Source organism: Corvus hawaiiensis, chromosome 5, assembly GCF_020740725.1.
Source record: "Corvus hawaiiensis isolate bCorHaw1 chromosome 5, bCorHaw1.pri.cur, whole genome shotgun sequence".
In the NCBI taxonomy this organism is placed as follows: Eukaryota; Metazoa; Chordata; class Aves; order Passeriformes; family Corvidae; genus Corvus; species Corvus hawaiiensis.
This window is the reverse complement of record NC_063217.1, coordinates 41,110,091-41,123,836: the sequence shown is the minus strand read 5'-3', so window position 1 is coordinate 41,123,836 and position 13,746 is coordinate 41,110,091. Positions and strand designations below refer to the sequence as shown.

General features: G+C 38.9%; 1 protein-coding gene across 7 annotated transcripts in view; it reads right to left on the bottom strand.

Moving 5' to 3' along the window:
* MARCHF1 (membrane associated ring-CH-type finger 1) overlaps positions 1–13,746 on the bottom strand; it is a 231,141-nt gene that overhangs the window by 4,167 nt on the left and 213,228 nt on the right. For all 7 annotated transcript variants that reach the window (XM_048303001.1, XM_048302997.1, XM_048303003.1 and 4 more), the window contains one exon: positions 2,260–2,407. In XM_048303001.1, coding sequence (XP_048158958.1) covers positions 2,260–2,407 — 148 coding nt within the window. The remainder of the gene's footprint in view (positions 1–2,259; positions 2,408–13,746) is intronic.

The following is a 13,746-nucleotide window of genomic DNA, read 5'->3' as shown; positions in this document are numbered from 1 at the left end:
AGAAAGTTTGTGTTATATATTGAATATCAAACACTGTTTCAGTCACATATACTGAAAAGAAGGCACTTGCTAAGAATGACCGGGTATGTACACACTGTTGGGGCATGTACACACTTTCTGTGGCTCTAGAAAATAGACGGGGTTTCCTATTCCATAGGTCGGCCAAGAAACTGCCTATGGAATAGGAAACTGCTTCTCACTTTTAACTGATTTTACCCCCATTTGATCAAACAAGAAGCTCAATGCCACTCACAGAAGCTTTCCTTCAGGGTTTCTTCCACCTGTTAACATTAAAGATAGGCTGCTGCTGCTTCCGTGGTAATACAGGAAGCATCTTCTTTTAATTAACTGGTATAGGACAGAGAGTTTTGTGTCTTTCATATTTTCCAGGATTGCCAAATTTTCAGACTTGAGCTTTCCTAGGACAGAAAGCTCAGCTGAACCTAGACCTGTTTCTTAAAGCAGAATAAATTTATGTGAAACTTGATTCTCTACCACTGGTGCCATATAGATTCTAGAATATTTTAAATATATTTTAAACTGGCTTTTCTATAAGCCAGTATAAGGTTTAGCAATTAAAGGGTTTGCATCAAATATTTCGCTAAAGAGAAAAAAACCCCTCAACCCTTTAAATAATTTGAGATACCCATTTAAAAATGGGATTTTTAAACTCAGAATATTAACAAACAGTACTAGTATTATTGAGGGCTTTCAGTTTTTCTCCTTCTCAAAATATGTTTTAAAAGTGTTTTTTCTGCAGTGCTTACTGTCTTTGTCTTGGCAATTCCCATTTAAAGGGAGAAAATGGAGAAGAAAATAAACTACATATATGTCCTTCTTACTCCCCCCAAATACACACTCACTTTTGTAAAAGTACTCTCCCCTGCAACAAGCAAATTTTGGGGCAAAAGCATCCTCTGCACAAACACTTACTTCTGCATGTTCTAAGTAGCTTCAGGGCATCTGTCCATTTTTTAGTGTAAAGAATCAGCTGTTACATTTGGCAAATACTGAATGCTATACAAATCATAAATACTTTTTGAGCCTACCAGGAATAATTAACATGATTCTTTTGCATTGTGTGTAACAACAAAAATGCCTGTTAGCTGTTTTGTTATGTAAATTCAGCTAATCTACAGAAATAGCTTCCTACTTGTAATGAGTAGGGTGATGTAGTTGTATTCATAAATAGAAGTTCAAAGCCATTCCTAGTCCTGTCCTGCGGGCCAGGTTTTTTGAGATAAAAAACAAGGTTACCCATTTTGAAAGAATGCAAAACAAGACTTTGTAGTGTGTATTCATCTGTGACTTACTGAGGCTTGTTGCTTATTTTCCTCTCTGAGGCAAGAAAGGCAAGCATCAGGAGTATCATCAAATATTTATCTAACTAGCAAGGAACAAAGCTCCTCCTGTTTTGTTTTCCATGTTAACTTCAGAATATAACAGGAAGTTAGAGACCTTTGTTCCTCTAGGGTGCTTAAATTCAGTTCAGATCAAAACTCAAAAGCTTTTTATCATCATGATTGCATTTAAGACTAAAGACCAAATAGATTTGAAATGGAAAACAGTAGTTCAATTTCAGATGTATTTTCCACATATGCTAAGTGTGGCTCCTACTTACGTTAAGCATGCATTTTGTTACACATGTCCAGTTGGATTTCCAATATCTCCACAGATGGAGACTCCATCACTTCTCTGTTCCAGTGCTTAACCAATAAATACAGCTGGAACATGGACATTCACAGTGAAATTCTGTTTGAAAGGACACAGGAATGGCTTTCCATGCTATTCAAGTCCCACATGAAGGACTAACACAACTGGAAAACTGTCTCTTGGAAGTTCATATTAGGAAGCTTGTTAATGAAGCAGCTCTCCTGTACTTTACTTCCTATCTTCCTATCAAGGTTCAAGTGAGTAATATGAATAAATTGCTATTTTAAGGACCTGAACTTGCACTGAGCTGTTTGAATTTGACTCATCTTTTTGCCTGAGCTTTAGAATTACCCAGATAATGGGAGATAACCCAGGAAGAACTGCCGGGCTAGTTAAGCTGTTGTAATGATTACAAGAAGTAGAGTTCTCTCTGCAGGGGCATAAGATAAGATTTTCATACTAACGCATTCAGAACTTCTGTATTAAAGTCTTTGGTGTAGCCATGTGAGCTGTTATTTAAGAACAGAATGGGACTGGTTATAGAGCTGCTTTTCAAAGCCAGCCATTGCATTATCAACAGCACCAAAGAAGGTAAAAGATACTTACCATTATCATTGCCTTGTTTAATTTCTTCAGCGGTTCTATCAATTAAAACATACAATGACCAAACAACACAGGTAATTGCAATTACATGGAATGTGACTGAACACACGATTTTTCTCCTCTCACTTGTTGTCATCTGTAGTTTCTCCCACTGAAATTAAAAAAAAAAAAAATTAAAAAAAATCTGACTTACAAAATTTTACATTAAACTGATTAGGCCATTGTGGCTCTTTCTACCAAAAACATAAGCAGTAATAAAATTAATAAATCCTTTTGTTTTGGTTATACACATTACAGGAGTACGTGCATTGTCCCTGTAAAGTTCACCATGATCTCATTTTCAGAGATTCAGAGGAATGAAGAGCTCTGTTCTGTTTGTGTCTGCTTGTGAATGATATCTTAAGTAATTTCATTACAGTACAGCCAAAACATGTTAATAGACAGGTAAAAAGATGAATATTTACTTTAAATTTGCGTTTCTGGTGGTGAGAGAAGAAAAAGCCCAAACATTAGTTTGTAATATGTATTAAAATGAGGGGAATGCAGTTATGTAACAGTCTTCCCATAAAATAAAAGCACAGGAAATGCAACTGCATTGAGGAGTAAATTCAATAAACTTGAAAAGATGATTACATGGAAATGATCATATATGATAGCAGCCAAATAGCCTCAGTAATGCAAGGAGGATATTCCAGGCACTTGTTTGTGAATTATAGTGCTAAATCCTGGCTTAAGTTATGGCTATTTTAAGATGAAATACACTATTCTCTGCAATTGAAGAATGCAGCCCCTGAAGCGATTTTTTTTAATCTCACTTGTGACACGGTTTTTTTCCCAACACTTCTTTGAAACAAAACCCTTCTCTCCTAAAACGTTTGCCTTTGAAAACAGATGAAAGAATAGGACACTTAAAAGCAAAATGCCTCAATTCCGATGGATAATCTTGGAGTCAGTCACTGGCATCTGAGGAAGGAAAGCAGTGCAAAGCACGAGACACGAGTGCCACCTCCCTGTGGCCCTGCAAACACCGACTGAGCCGCACTCAGCTCATTGCCACAGCACTGCTGCCACCTGCTACAGCTGGGACAGCAACCCCAGCCACTGCAGAGCACTGCTGTGCTGTACATTTACTGCCAAGCTGTGAGTTTGGCTTGGTTTCCCTTGTTTAGGTTTCTGGATTGTTTTGGTTTTGTTACCTGTTTTCACCGTTTGGGATTTTTTTAAAATTTTTTTCTGGGGAATAACAAATTTCTCTAAATTCCTTAGGCTAGAGCTGGAGATGCCATCCAAGCTAAATGTTTAGCCTTCAACCTGAACCAACATGGCCATTCTACTCTGAACACTCTTTGCTGTCACGCTACGTTTTGAAGGAGCACAACTGCAGAAAAACGTGGGGAGGGTCAGTGCCACATCACCAAGAGGAAGAACTCTCAGAAATACTTCTTCCTGCTTGTAGAGCAGGACATACCAGGCCAAACAAATTACAGTCTTTAATGGCAGTTAAAGACATGTTTCAGAGCTGTTGCCTCAAAACACAATCTCTAGAACATTTTCTAGCCCTTGACAAAATTCTCTGAATCACAGAATATTTTGGGTTGGAAGGGACCTTAAGGGTCATCCAGTCCAACTCCCCTGCAATGAGCAGGCACATCTTCAATTAGAACAGCTTAGAGCCCTGTCCAACCTGACCTTAATGTTTCCCAGGATGGGACACCTACCACTTCCCTGGGCAACCTGTTCCACTGTTTCACCACTCATCATAAAAAAGTTCTTCTAAATGTAGTCTAGATCTACCCTTTTTTTGGTTTGTTTTGTTTAAAATCATTAACCCTTGTCCTACTGTAACAAGCCCTGCTAAAAAGTTTGCTCCACCTTTCTTACAGGCCCCATTTAAGTACTGGAAGGCTGCAATAAGGTCTTGGAGCCACCTTCTCTCCAGGCTGAACAACCCTAACTGTCCCAGCTTTTCCTCACAGGAGAGGTGCTCCAGCCCTCTGATCATTTTTTGTGGTCTCTTCTGGACTCACTCCAACGTGCTGTGTGGGTACCCCAGAGCTGGATGCAGCAATCCTAGTGGGGTCTCTTGAGAATCACTTCCCCTGACCTGCTGATCATGCTTCATGAACACAAAGCAAAAATAACTGTTTAGAAAAGATGAAAGTATTTCCTGAGTAATATACAAAGAGTCAGAGCCATCAGTTTATTTATTAGCTGAGACCTCACTGCAGTTTCTGATACATCTACTTAGGAGTGAAAACTGAGCTTGCTGGGTTTTGTATGGCAGTCTGGAAAAATGGGAGATTTAAAAAAAGTATTAGATTTTTTTTTAAGTAATAAAACTCCAAAACTTTATATTCATTGTAGTCCATGTACATAATATTCAGTGGTCAGACCAGACAGTATGTGGCATTATCACAGTCTTACATCTTTACAGTCACCAGGTAACACAGTCTTTCACCTGGAGACTTTCATCCTTTTTCCAGAGAAAATTCAATTCAAGTCTTGTAACAGACTGTCTTTCCAAAGAAAGAAACCTTGTCTTTGCCCAGATAGAAGAAAGGGTTTTACCCTAGCTCTTCACTCACCTGTGGATGCTTTTTGAGAGATCAACATAGAACATGAAGAAGAGTGATTTGTTCTTAAAAAAAGAGTTTGTCTGTCATCTCAACTTTGATGCTACACCATTTGGTCTCTTGGAGAGAAGACTCTGTGCAAAATTGTCATTGTCATGTATATGTGCAATCTCATTATAGCTATTTTACTCTCTAACATACTCAAAAGCCTTAGTGTTGATCTGAATGCCCAGTCAAAGATGAATGCTGGTCCCATTAGTCTAAAGGTAAACATTTTGTAGGTGGAAAAAACCCAGACAAAATCAACCAACCAGCAGGCAGGATAGGTAAATAAAGGCACAAGCTCACAGAATTCTGTTGAGATTTACAAGAGAAGTATATAAGGAGAGGGAGCCAGCAGAAATTGGCTAAAGCAGGCCTTTTTCCTAACATCCCATGATCAAATCCAGCCAGAAAGCATGCCAAGGCCTACTGGACTCTGCTTCCTCTAACTGGCCCCTTTTCTTCTCCCACAAGACTGCCTGCCTTGCCTTGCCTTTCCTTACCTGCCTTCGTTGCCTGCCTGTCGGTCTCTTCCATCCACGCACACATTACCACACCAGACAGAAGGGGGCTGCCAAGACACCGGGAGAGGTCACCAGGGCATGGGTGATTATGGGACTGGAAGACTGTGCAGAATATCTTGTACTCCCAATTTGGGATTCAAGAAAGGAATAAGGTCCAAGGAGAGACTCCATCTCTCACAGACAGATAACTGGGAGCATTTTACAGTTCTTAGTGTGACCCAAAGCTGCTCTTCTGTTTTGCCCTGCCCTGTTGCAGTCCCAGTTCTCTCAGCTTTGGTGATTATGGGCTGAACTCAGAAGGGAAAATTCAATTAAACGTTGTGCTATACTTCTGGTGATCTCAGTTGTAGCTGATGTAACTTCCCCATCCTACTCACATATTTTAGGTTGGCTGAGCAGAGAGTACTTTGTGACTACTCTCACTCTCTACTAGATGAGTGATGTTAGTAGACGAGCCAGCAATTTATGTTGTCCTGGAGCAGGAAAGTGCAATTCCCTATTTTACATTTTTCATGATAGAATTATATCAAAAAAATAACTGTTAGTTTTAGAACAGACTTGCTTGGACAAAAGCACAGTTATGTGAAATGAAAATGGCTTTAAAATCCATAACAAAGGACGAGACAACAATATACTGAGCAATGAAAGCATCGGCCCCTTTTACTTGTGCTTTATAGTCCAGGACTTGATACAGCCTAAAGTTGTGTGGGGAGGTTTGGCAGGTGCTACCTTTCATGTCACACAGTGCATTAATGCCTCCTTAACCACTGATAAATTCATCTCTGCTGTGTTTTCAAGGTCCTGCAGTTCTCACGGCTTGCTACATTCATAATAGCAAGATAAATTGTGTCATGTTTTTTATTACCTTGGTCAGTGGTCTCCAAGAAAAATGTCATCAGGTTGATGACACTGTGACATACCATGGATAGAATATCAGATGCCACCAAGAACAGAAAATAGCACAAAATTAAGTACACAGATGCAATTTTCCTTGGAAACGTAGATGTTAGTACTCCTAAGGTGCTCTAGAGACTAACAAGAGAAAGAAATGGAAGATTAACAGCCAGAGGAGACATTTATCATGACTTGCAAATTATTGAGCTACTAAATTCATAGAAAAACTGTAGCTTTTTGCCCAGCCCCCTACAAAGCACCCCTTCACTGCTGTACATCCAATTGTCACACCCACAGATTCTGTAATCCTGGCAGCAATGCAAAGAAAGACTGGAAATCATCACAGATGCAAATGGTTTAATGTGCAAGCAACCACATGAATATCATAATGCTTCACAGAACAGGTGTGCTAGAACACTTTATAACATCTAACCAGGACCAAAAGACCTTTTACACAAGTCACCAATCCAAAGTGTAACAATATGTGTCCCCACTAGAAAGCTTGGAATATCCCCAGCCCCCTTTTTATGTTCTGAATAAGCTTTCCAAACACGTTGCTTGCACTGTGCTCTGAAAACCACTGGAGGGTGGTAGGAGACTGCCTGACTCACAGGTTCCTATCAAGAAACCAGAATGGAAAGAAACTGGGTTGTCAATGTGATCAGAAACACTCGTCCCACCCCAACTACTACTTACAGCTGCTTCTAAAACACAACGTGAACCTCAGTCGGAATTCCTATGCTTTACTGCCAGAGAAATTTGGAATAATCTTTAAAGTGGCATCTGTAAAACTGTACCCTGTTCTAGGTTTCTACCTCGCATTTTGCTTTTGTTTTTAAAGATTATTTCACTCAGAAATTTCAAGAGAATGGTTACTGATTTTAAATCCCACTCCCGTAATTATGAGTCATGAGTCTTCTGGGAAAATAAAAAAAAAGAAAAAAGAAAAAAAACCCCTAATAACATACAGGGAACTGTAAATCATGTGTAGCCAACCACTTCCCTTTCCTGTAACGTAGTTTGAGAAAATCTCTCATATTTATTTTAAAGGACAAAAATCTGCCTCCCTGCATGTCACTTCTAATAAAAGCTTGATTAATCAATATGCAACAAATAATTACAGATATTTTGTTCAGTATGTTCTGAAAACACTCCTTCTGAGTGTGGGCATGCTGCTTCATATCCTACGTTCCAACACAGCCTCTCCTAACAGAAACAGATCTGCAATTTTAATTCCTTCCCATACATTACGCTTTCTGCAAAGTGGTTTCATGATGGCCCAATGCAGAACCGAAAGCTTCACACTGCTCACACAAAAGCTGTTTCCACACCTCACAATGGCACTCAGCAAACTCTGCTGCTTGTGTTTCTTTTCCCCACCTTCACATTATAGATTTGGTGCCTGCCTGCTCCCATCCTCCACTTTGTGTCCACACGTTGCCTCCTGCTCATGGTAAGCTTCTGTCGCACTGGCTACAGATTTTTGTCTACACTGATGTCCTGAAGCAACTGCAGTTCTACTGCAGGTTTGCATGTTCACACCTCTAAGAGCTGACGGTCTCTCTTCTGCAGGGGCTCAGCACTGAGGATGTCAAATACTGAAGGTGAAGTTAATGGGCTGCTTTGCAATATGCTATGAATGCCTGGACTTTTAACTCCTGGGTATTTTCAGGAACCCTGTTTTAAAAATTGCATGTAAGGAGGTCTGACAGGGGAATCTGGTAGGGGTATGACACTGCTAATATTAAATATTTTTCCTGACATTTTTCTCCCTATCCATCATTTAGCAGAAAAAAATGACTATGTATGTATTGTAATGTATGTAAACAACACCCACAGATGGAAGGACTTCTGCTCTCGCCTAGAGCTAAAGTCATCATGCAATATTTCCTGAATTCTTTCTAAAGAATTCTCTAAAGAAATACTTTGAGAAAACCTTTATCTTAAAGTAATTACGCCTGCAAAATAAAGGCTAAAATTACTTACTACGGGCTGTTGTAGAAACTGCACGCTGTGCACAGACTAAAAACACAGAAAAAGATCTTACCGAAACTCGACCCAAAGGATTTAGCCAGCACTTTTGAAAAAGAACTTCAGCGGTGTATGCTGAAGTGAGCTGAGCAGTGAAGATATGTCAATAGTCTGAACATGTAGCTCAGAGTCATTTATATTAGGGAGGGCTTTCTGGTCACTTGTTGCAGTACTAATTGGCTCAGGCTCCACAGTGAGCTGTTCACTGCTATCAGCCTAGCAGCTGGAGGAAAGCAGCTGCCATGGTAGTTTGCGGAAGGGAATTTGTGTAGTGGGTGGAAGAGGAAGAAATAATAGTAATAAAGGACAACAGGGCTCCACTCACTTTGGGAGAATAAAATAGCCTCGTGGAGATTTGAAGAGTTCATAGGAGATGAGAATTCAAACCTTGTTATTTGAATAAAAGCATTCTGGGCCTCTCTGTGCCATCTAAACAACATGTGGTTGCAGATTCTACTGTGGGGACTGTGTCTTAAAGGACAAGGCATGTGTCCCCACATCCTGCTCAAAGGTGAGAAATGCCCCTCAGACAGTCCAACAGAATGTGCCAGGTCTGATGTATGACAAGAGAAGGGTTTGAGCCATGAAAACACCTATACTGTGTTCTTTTTCCCAGACACATCCAGAGAGAAGGAAGAACTGAGCAGATTCAGTCAATATTTGTCATTGCTTTTTATCAAAAATGTATCCCAGAGAAGAAACTCTTTTAAGGATCAAGAATAGAAGGCCATAACTAGACCCCTGCTACGATAATCACTGAACAGGGAAATAAAATGAATTTTTAAAATCCCATGTCACTTGGTGCATCATATGGCCCTATCTGTGCACAACCTTACCTTGATCTAGTTATCCCATTGGACGTTTAGCACAGATCATTGTCTGGTAAACCTGTCTGAAGTTTGCCCAAGATCTGTTTCTGTGCCTAGGAGATAACAAACGTGGCTGGAATTCAAGAGAATTTCTGTGGTGTATTTAAAACACCTATTAAAAATTTAAAACTGAACCAGAAATGCTTCATTTCTAAAGAAAAACACAATTCACTTTTGTGTGATATGCATATGTAGAGTAATAAAAGAAATACAGAATGAAAAATCTTACTTTGATAAACACCTTAAGATTATCATCTGCAAAGAACTAATAATTCAGTTTTATCGTAATCAAGATGGCACGTTATTTCTTTTCTAAGTGACAATTAAAACAGCTGGACTTAAGTGATATAATCAGTATGACTCTTCACAAGCTTATGCAATTTTTAGCTGTGCATGACATCAATTAGAAAACCCTTAAAAGGTGTAAAAGAGAAGTGTAGAAATTAAGAAGTGTAAAAATTAAGTAATTCAAGAGTATAATTTCTAAAATGAAGTAGCTGTTTTTGCAATATGAAAGTAGTATTGAGAATACTTGTCATTTACCTACTGAAAGAACTTCAGTACCTGCATCCTAATGATCCCAACACAGACTAAACCAAAAAAAATGCTATGCTTTGGGGATCCAGGAACAGCTAGACCTCATGTCCCTCTCATCAAATGCTCTGTCTCGGACAGAGACCAGCACCAGATGCTTCAGAGAGATGTGAAAGAAACCCCGTGGCAAGTAATTATAGCATAATCTCTCCATATTGGGAGCCTCTTTCTAGCTCCCATCTGCTATAAATTGCTTTACATCAATATATAGAATGCAGAAGTACTTGACAAAGTGTTTAGTTTCCAAGTATCTTCTTTGAATGCTGAAAAGACATTAACCAATTTTTTGTTCAATAGAGCCTTCAGTGCTATCATGAACTCCTCTTTTACAATGACCTTTTCTTTTCTTGGCTTGTAAGACCTTTAAGAAAAAGATCATTATCTCCAAGCACAGTACACTTCAGCTACCTTATCTAAAAAGATAATCCTAACAGATAAACTGCAGGAAAAACATTAAACCACTGATCAAGAGTGAATTACCACCATAATGTAAAACTATGGGGAATTCCTTGTACTAAGAACAACAGGCACCCATGTAGAACTCTCGAAAATATTTACTTCAGATACCTGGGCACATGCCTTTATTACTCAAAAATCAAAAAACAAGCTACATGTTGGTAACCCATAAAGAAACATGGATAAAAGGGGTAGAATCTATGTCTCCATTAACTTTTATCACGGTTAGCAAGAACAGAAACAGATGCTGCGGTTGTCTGCTCTCCCAACAGTATTTCTACAATCATTCTATCAAAAGGATCTAGTTTGTCACTTTTGTTCCTTTAGCAGTTGTCGACTCCTGCCTCTGTCTAGTCTGTATTTCCAAAAGAGCAGCAGATCTAATTGAAGGCATGACATTTGCTCCAGTCACTGAGTAGCAAATACCTTTAAATCACAGTCTGGTTCTCAAACAACTTAGACACACATACATACACACACACACACACACACACACACACACACACACACAGAGAAAACCATAAAAAAAACAATCGATGTGCCATACCACAAGAGCACAGACCATAATTTTGCTGCAAGACCAGTTATGCTGGGATTTCCCTTTCCAACCAAAGCAGGTGGGGCTGCTGCATTTTGTGGTATGTATTCTTTAGGCAATACAAAAGCAGCCATGAGACAGGCTCAGTGGTGAATTTGAGAGGGATTCTGCTGGGGTCAAAGCAACCACAAGTCCTTTCTCCACTACAGGAGCCATAACAAACCATCTCCCAGCAGTCCGTGCCTGAGTCTCTGTCTTTGAATACCAAGTGGGATGGGTTCCCTTTGCACATCTGGGTGTTTATAGTGTGATGGATGTGGACAGAAGGCTCGGACAGCATGGTAGAAATTGGAAAAGCAGAGAAATTAGAAAAATGGATATAGCAACATGCTGGAGACCAACATCCTATGACAGTTTTGTACACCTCTCCACTTCCTCTAGTCTTTTAGTCATGTCCAGTTGAAGGGAATTTCTCTGAAGATCTGTTGTTTTAGGTACCTAAACCATACCTGTAGTATATGATCACAGTTTTATTAGAGAGTGTTTACTTCAGTCGCCTTCTCTCCAGTATTCATCACAGTGCTTAATTTCGTCAATGTCAAATTGTTCAGCCTGCTGAGAATCAGTCCAAATTGTTACAAAGATGTGGTTTGATTTAAATGTCCTTTTTTTTGCCAAAACCATGGTATTTTTAAATACATTGTTGTTTAAACATACCTAGACATAACCTATTTTTGCAGCTATCTATACAGTATCTATGCATATGTCTCAATGGCCATGAAATAAAGATTAAAAAGAGGAGCTGATGCTTTTAATTATCTATAAATGTGGCTTTAGCAAGAATTCTGACTTCCCAATGTATAGCTACAGTTGCCTTCTCTGTCTTTTAATTTTCCCACAAGAGAGATTCTTTCGATCCAATTAAATAAAAATAAAATAGAGGAAATTTGTGCTGAGGAAAGCTGCAGTAATTAACACAAAACTACAGCCTAGTGCTCTAGTAAAGAGCTAAGGGAAGCTATTCATTCTGACAAAAGGGGGAAATTTTAATTTTTTCCCAATAATTTTAATAAAATGCTACAGGAATAAAATTAAATGAACAAAAACCACCAAACCCGAATAAACTAAAAGTTATCCCATTTTGATCATAATTTAGATCCATTACTGGAATTTCTGTGCTCAAGAGAACATCACTGTGTTAAGCCATTTTTAGCATGCATTCCACCAGAAAGAATCAACCTGTGAACAGATCATTCTCACACCAATAGGTCCCAGGCAAAATAAATTTGAGGTAAAAACCAAATTGTATGTGTTAATTACGCACATTAATCAGATCATGAATAGCAGCCCTCTCCCATGGGAGTTGGTAAAGTTCCTACTTCAAAATTAAAAGGTAAAAATGGCATTTTCAGAAAACTCCATCAATAACAGTGACTGGTTTAGGTCAATGCTTGGATTGATTATGCTCTTTAAATTTCCTATCACTAGCTATACATTTTGTGTCAGCATTCCATTTACACTTTCTTTATTTGTAAAGCCAGAGATTCTCTTAATTATTTTCAATGCTTCAGCTTTCCAGCCCTTCCTTGGCTATAGCTATTGATGAGGTCAAGCTGTAAAACAAAACACTGAGAAGGCTGAAATAAAAAAATGAAAAGGAGACCCCAAGTTCTTAAAAAATAAGAGAGAGGCTGATGAACTGCAGGATGGAATAGGGCTCTCAAACTAAAATGGAAATTGAATCTTTTGATGCAAGTTGCATCTGTAAAACAGCTCAAATCAAACTGTTTATTTCAGCCTCAGAAAGCACAGAAGATTTGTACCTCCCAGAGCTCATGTTTGTGGTTCTGTGCGATGGTGGATAACACTACTAATACCCAGAGCTGAACAATCTCCCAAATTCCCTTTGCTTTTGTAAATGCTATTGAGCAGCAGAAGTAGCCAGTTTGGTTCCTGGCATTTAATTAGAAGAGGACAGAGTTTTCATTTAATTTTCTTGTATATTTTTCATTTGCTTCTTAAAAGAATGCAAGTTCAAAGCAATGACAGTACAAACATCTTGATCCACCTCCAGGAAGGATGCTGCACATGGGGGTGTCCCAGCAAAGCATCACAGGTAGGATGACTTTTAGCAAGCCTAAGGGTATGCTATGATGGTTTCAAGGTAAGAGGTACGAGAATCTTTTGTCAGAAGTCCATGGGAACTGGAACAGCTGTGTGAATAAAGCTGTGTTTTGAATGGAAGAGAAAGACATATGGAGATGGCAGGCTAGCACAAATTCTACCACTGTAAGAAAGTTAAGTTCTAGTATTGCTCTTGTGGCAGAAAAGGCAAGACAGCATTATTCTGTGAACTACAGCATGCTATCTAGATACAGATAAATTAGCAGCAATGCTCTATTATCCTCAAAAATTAAGAATACAACTGTCTGAACAAAGTAGTCCCTTGCATCCCCAGGGCATCAGAACAGGATATAAATGCTATAGAATTATTTTTACTTTACAAGCTTTAATATACACATTGCCCCTTGAGCCCAAAGTTATTTGCTATAATGACATGATAGCCATGATATTACAAGAAAGTAATAGCATTGTGCCTTTGTGCATACTGGTGAAGTGTCTGACCCCACATATTGCAGGCAATTATTTGAGGCTACTGATGTTTTGAGAGAGTTTACTGGAAGAAAGATAACGCTGGAGCAGGTTGCCTTGACGACAATACATAACTGCACCAGAAATAAAAAAACAAAACAAAAAAAAAAGCAGGAGCTCTTTCTATGTTGAAGATGGCAAAATATTCATCAAATTGGGTTAAAAGGAAACTTGTCCCACAGAAAGTCCTATGCAATATTTGGTATCACTTCTTATCATGAGCATTATTAGAAAAGTGATGAGAAAGCCAGGTGGTTCATACCTCACAGCACAGGGAATAAGAATCAAACAGCAAGCACTGTGGTAATGACTGCTCA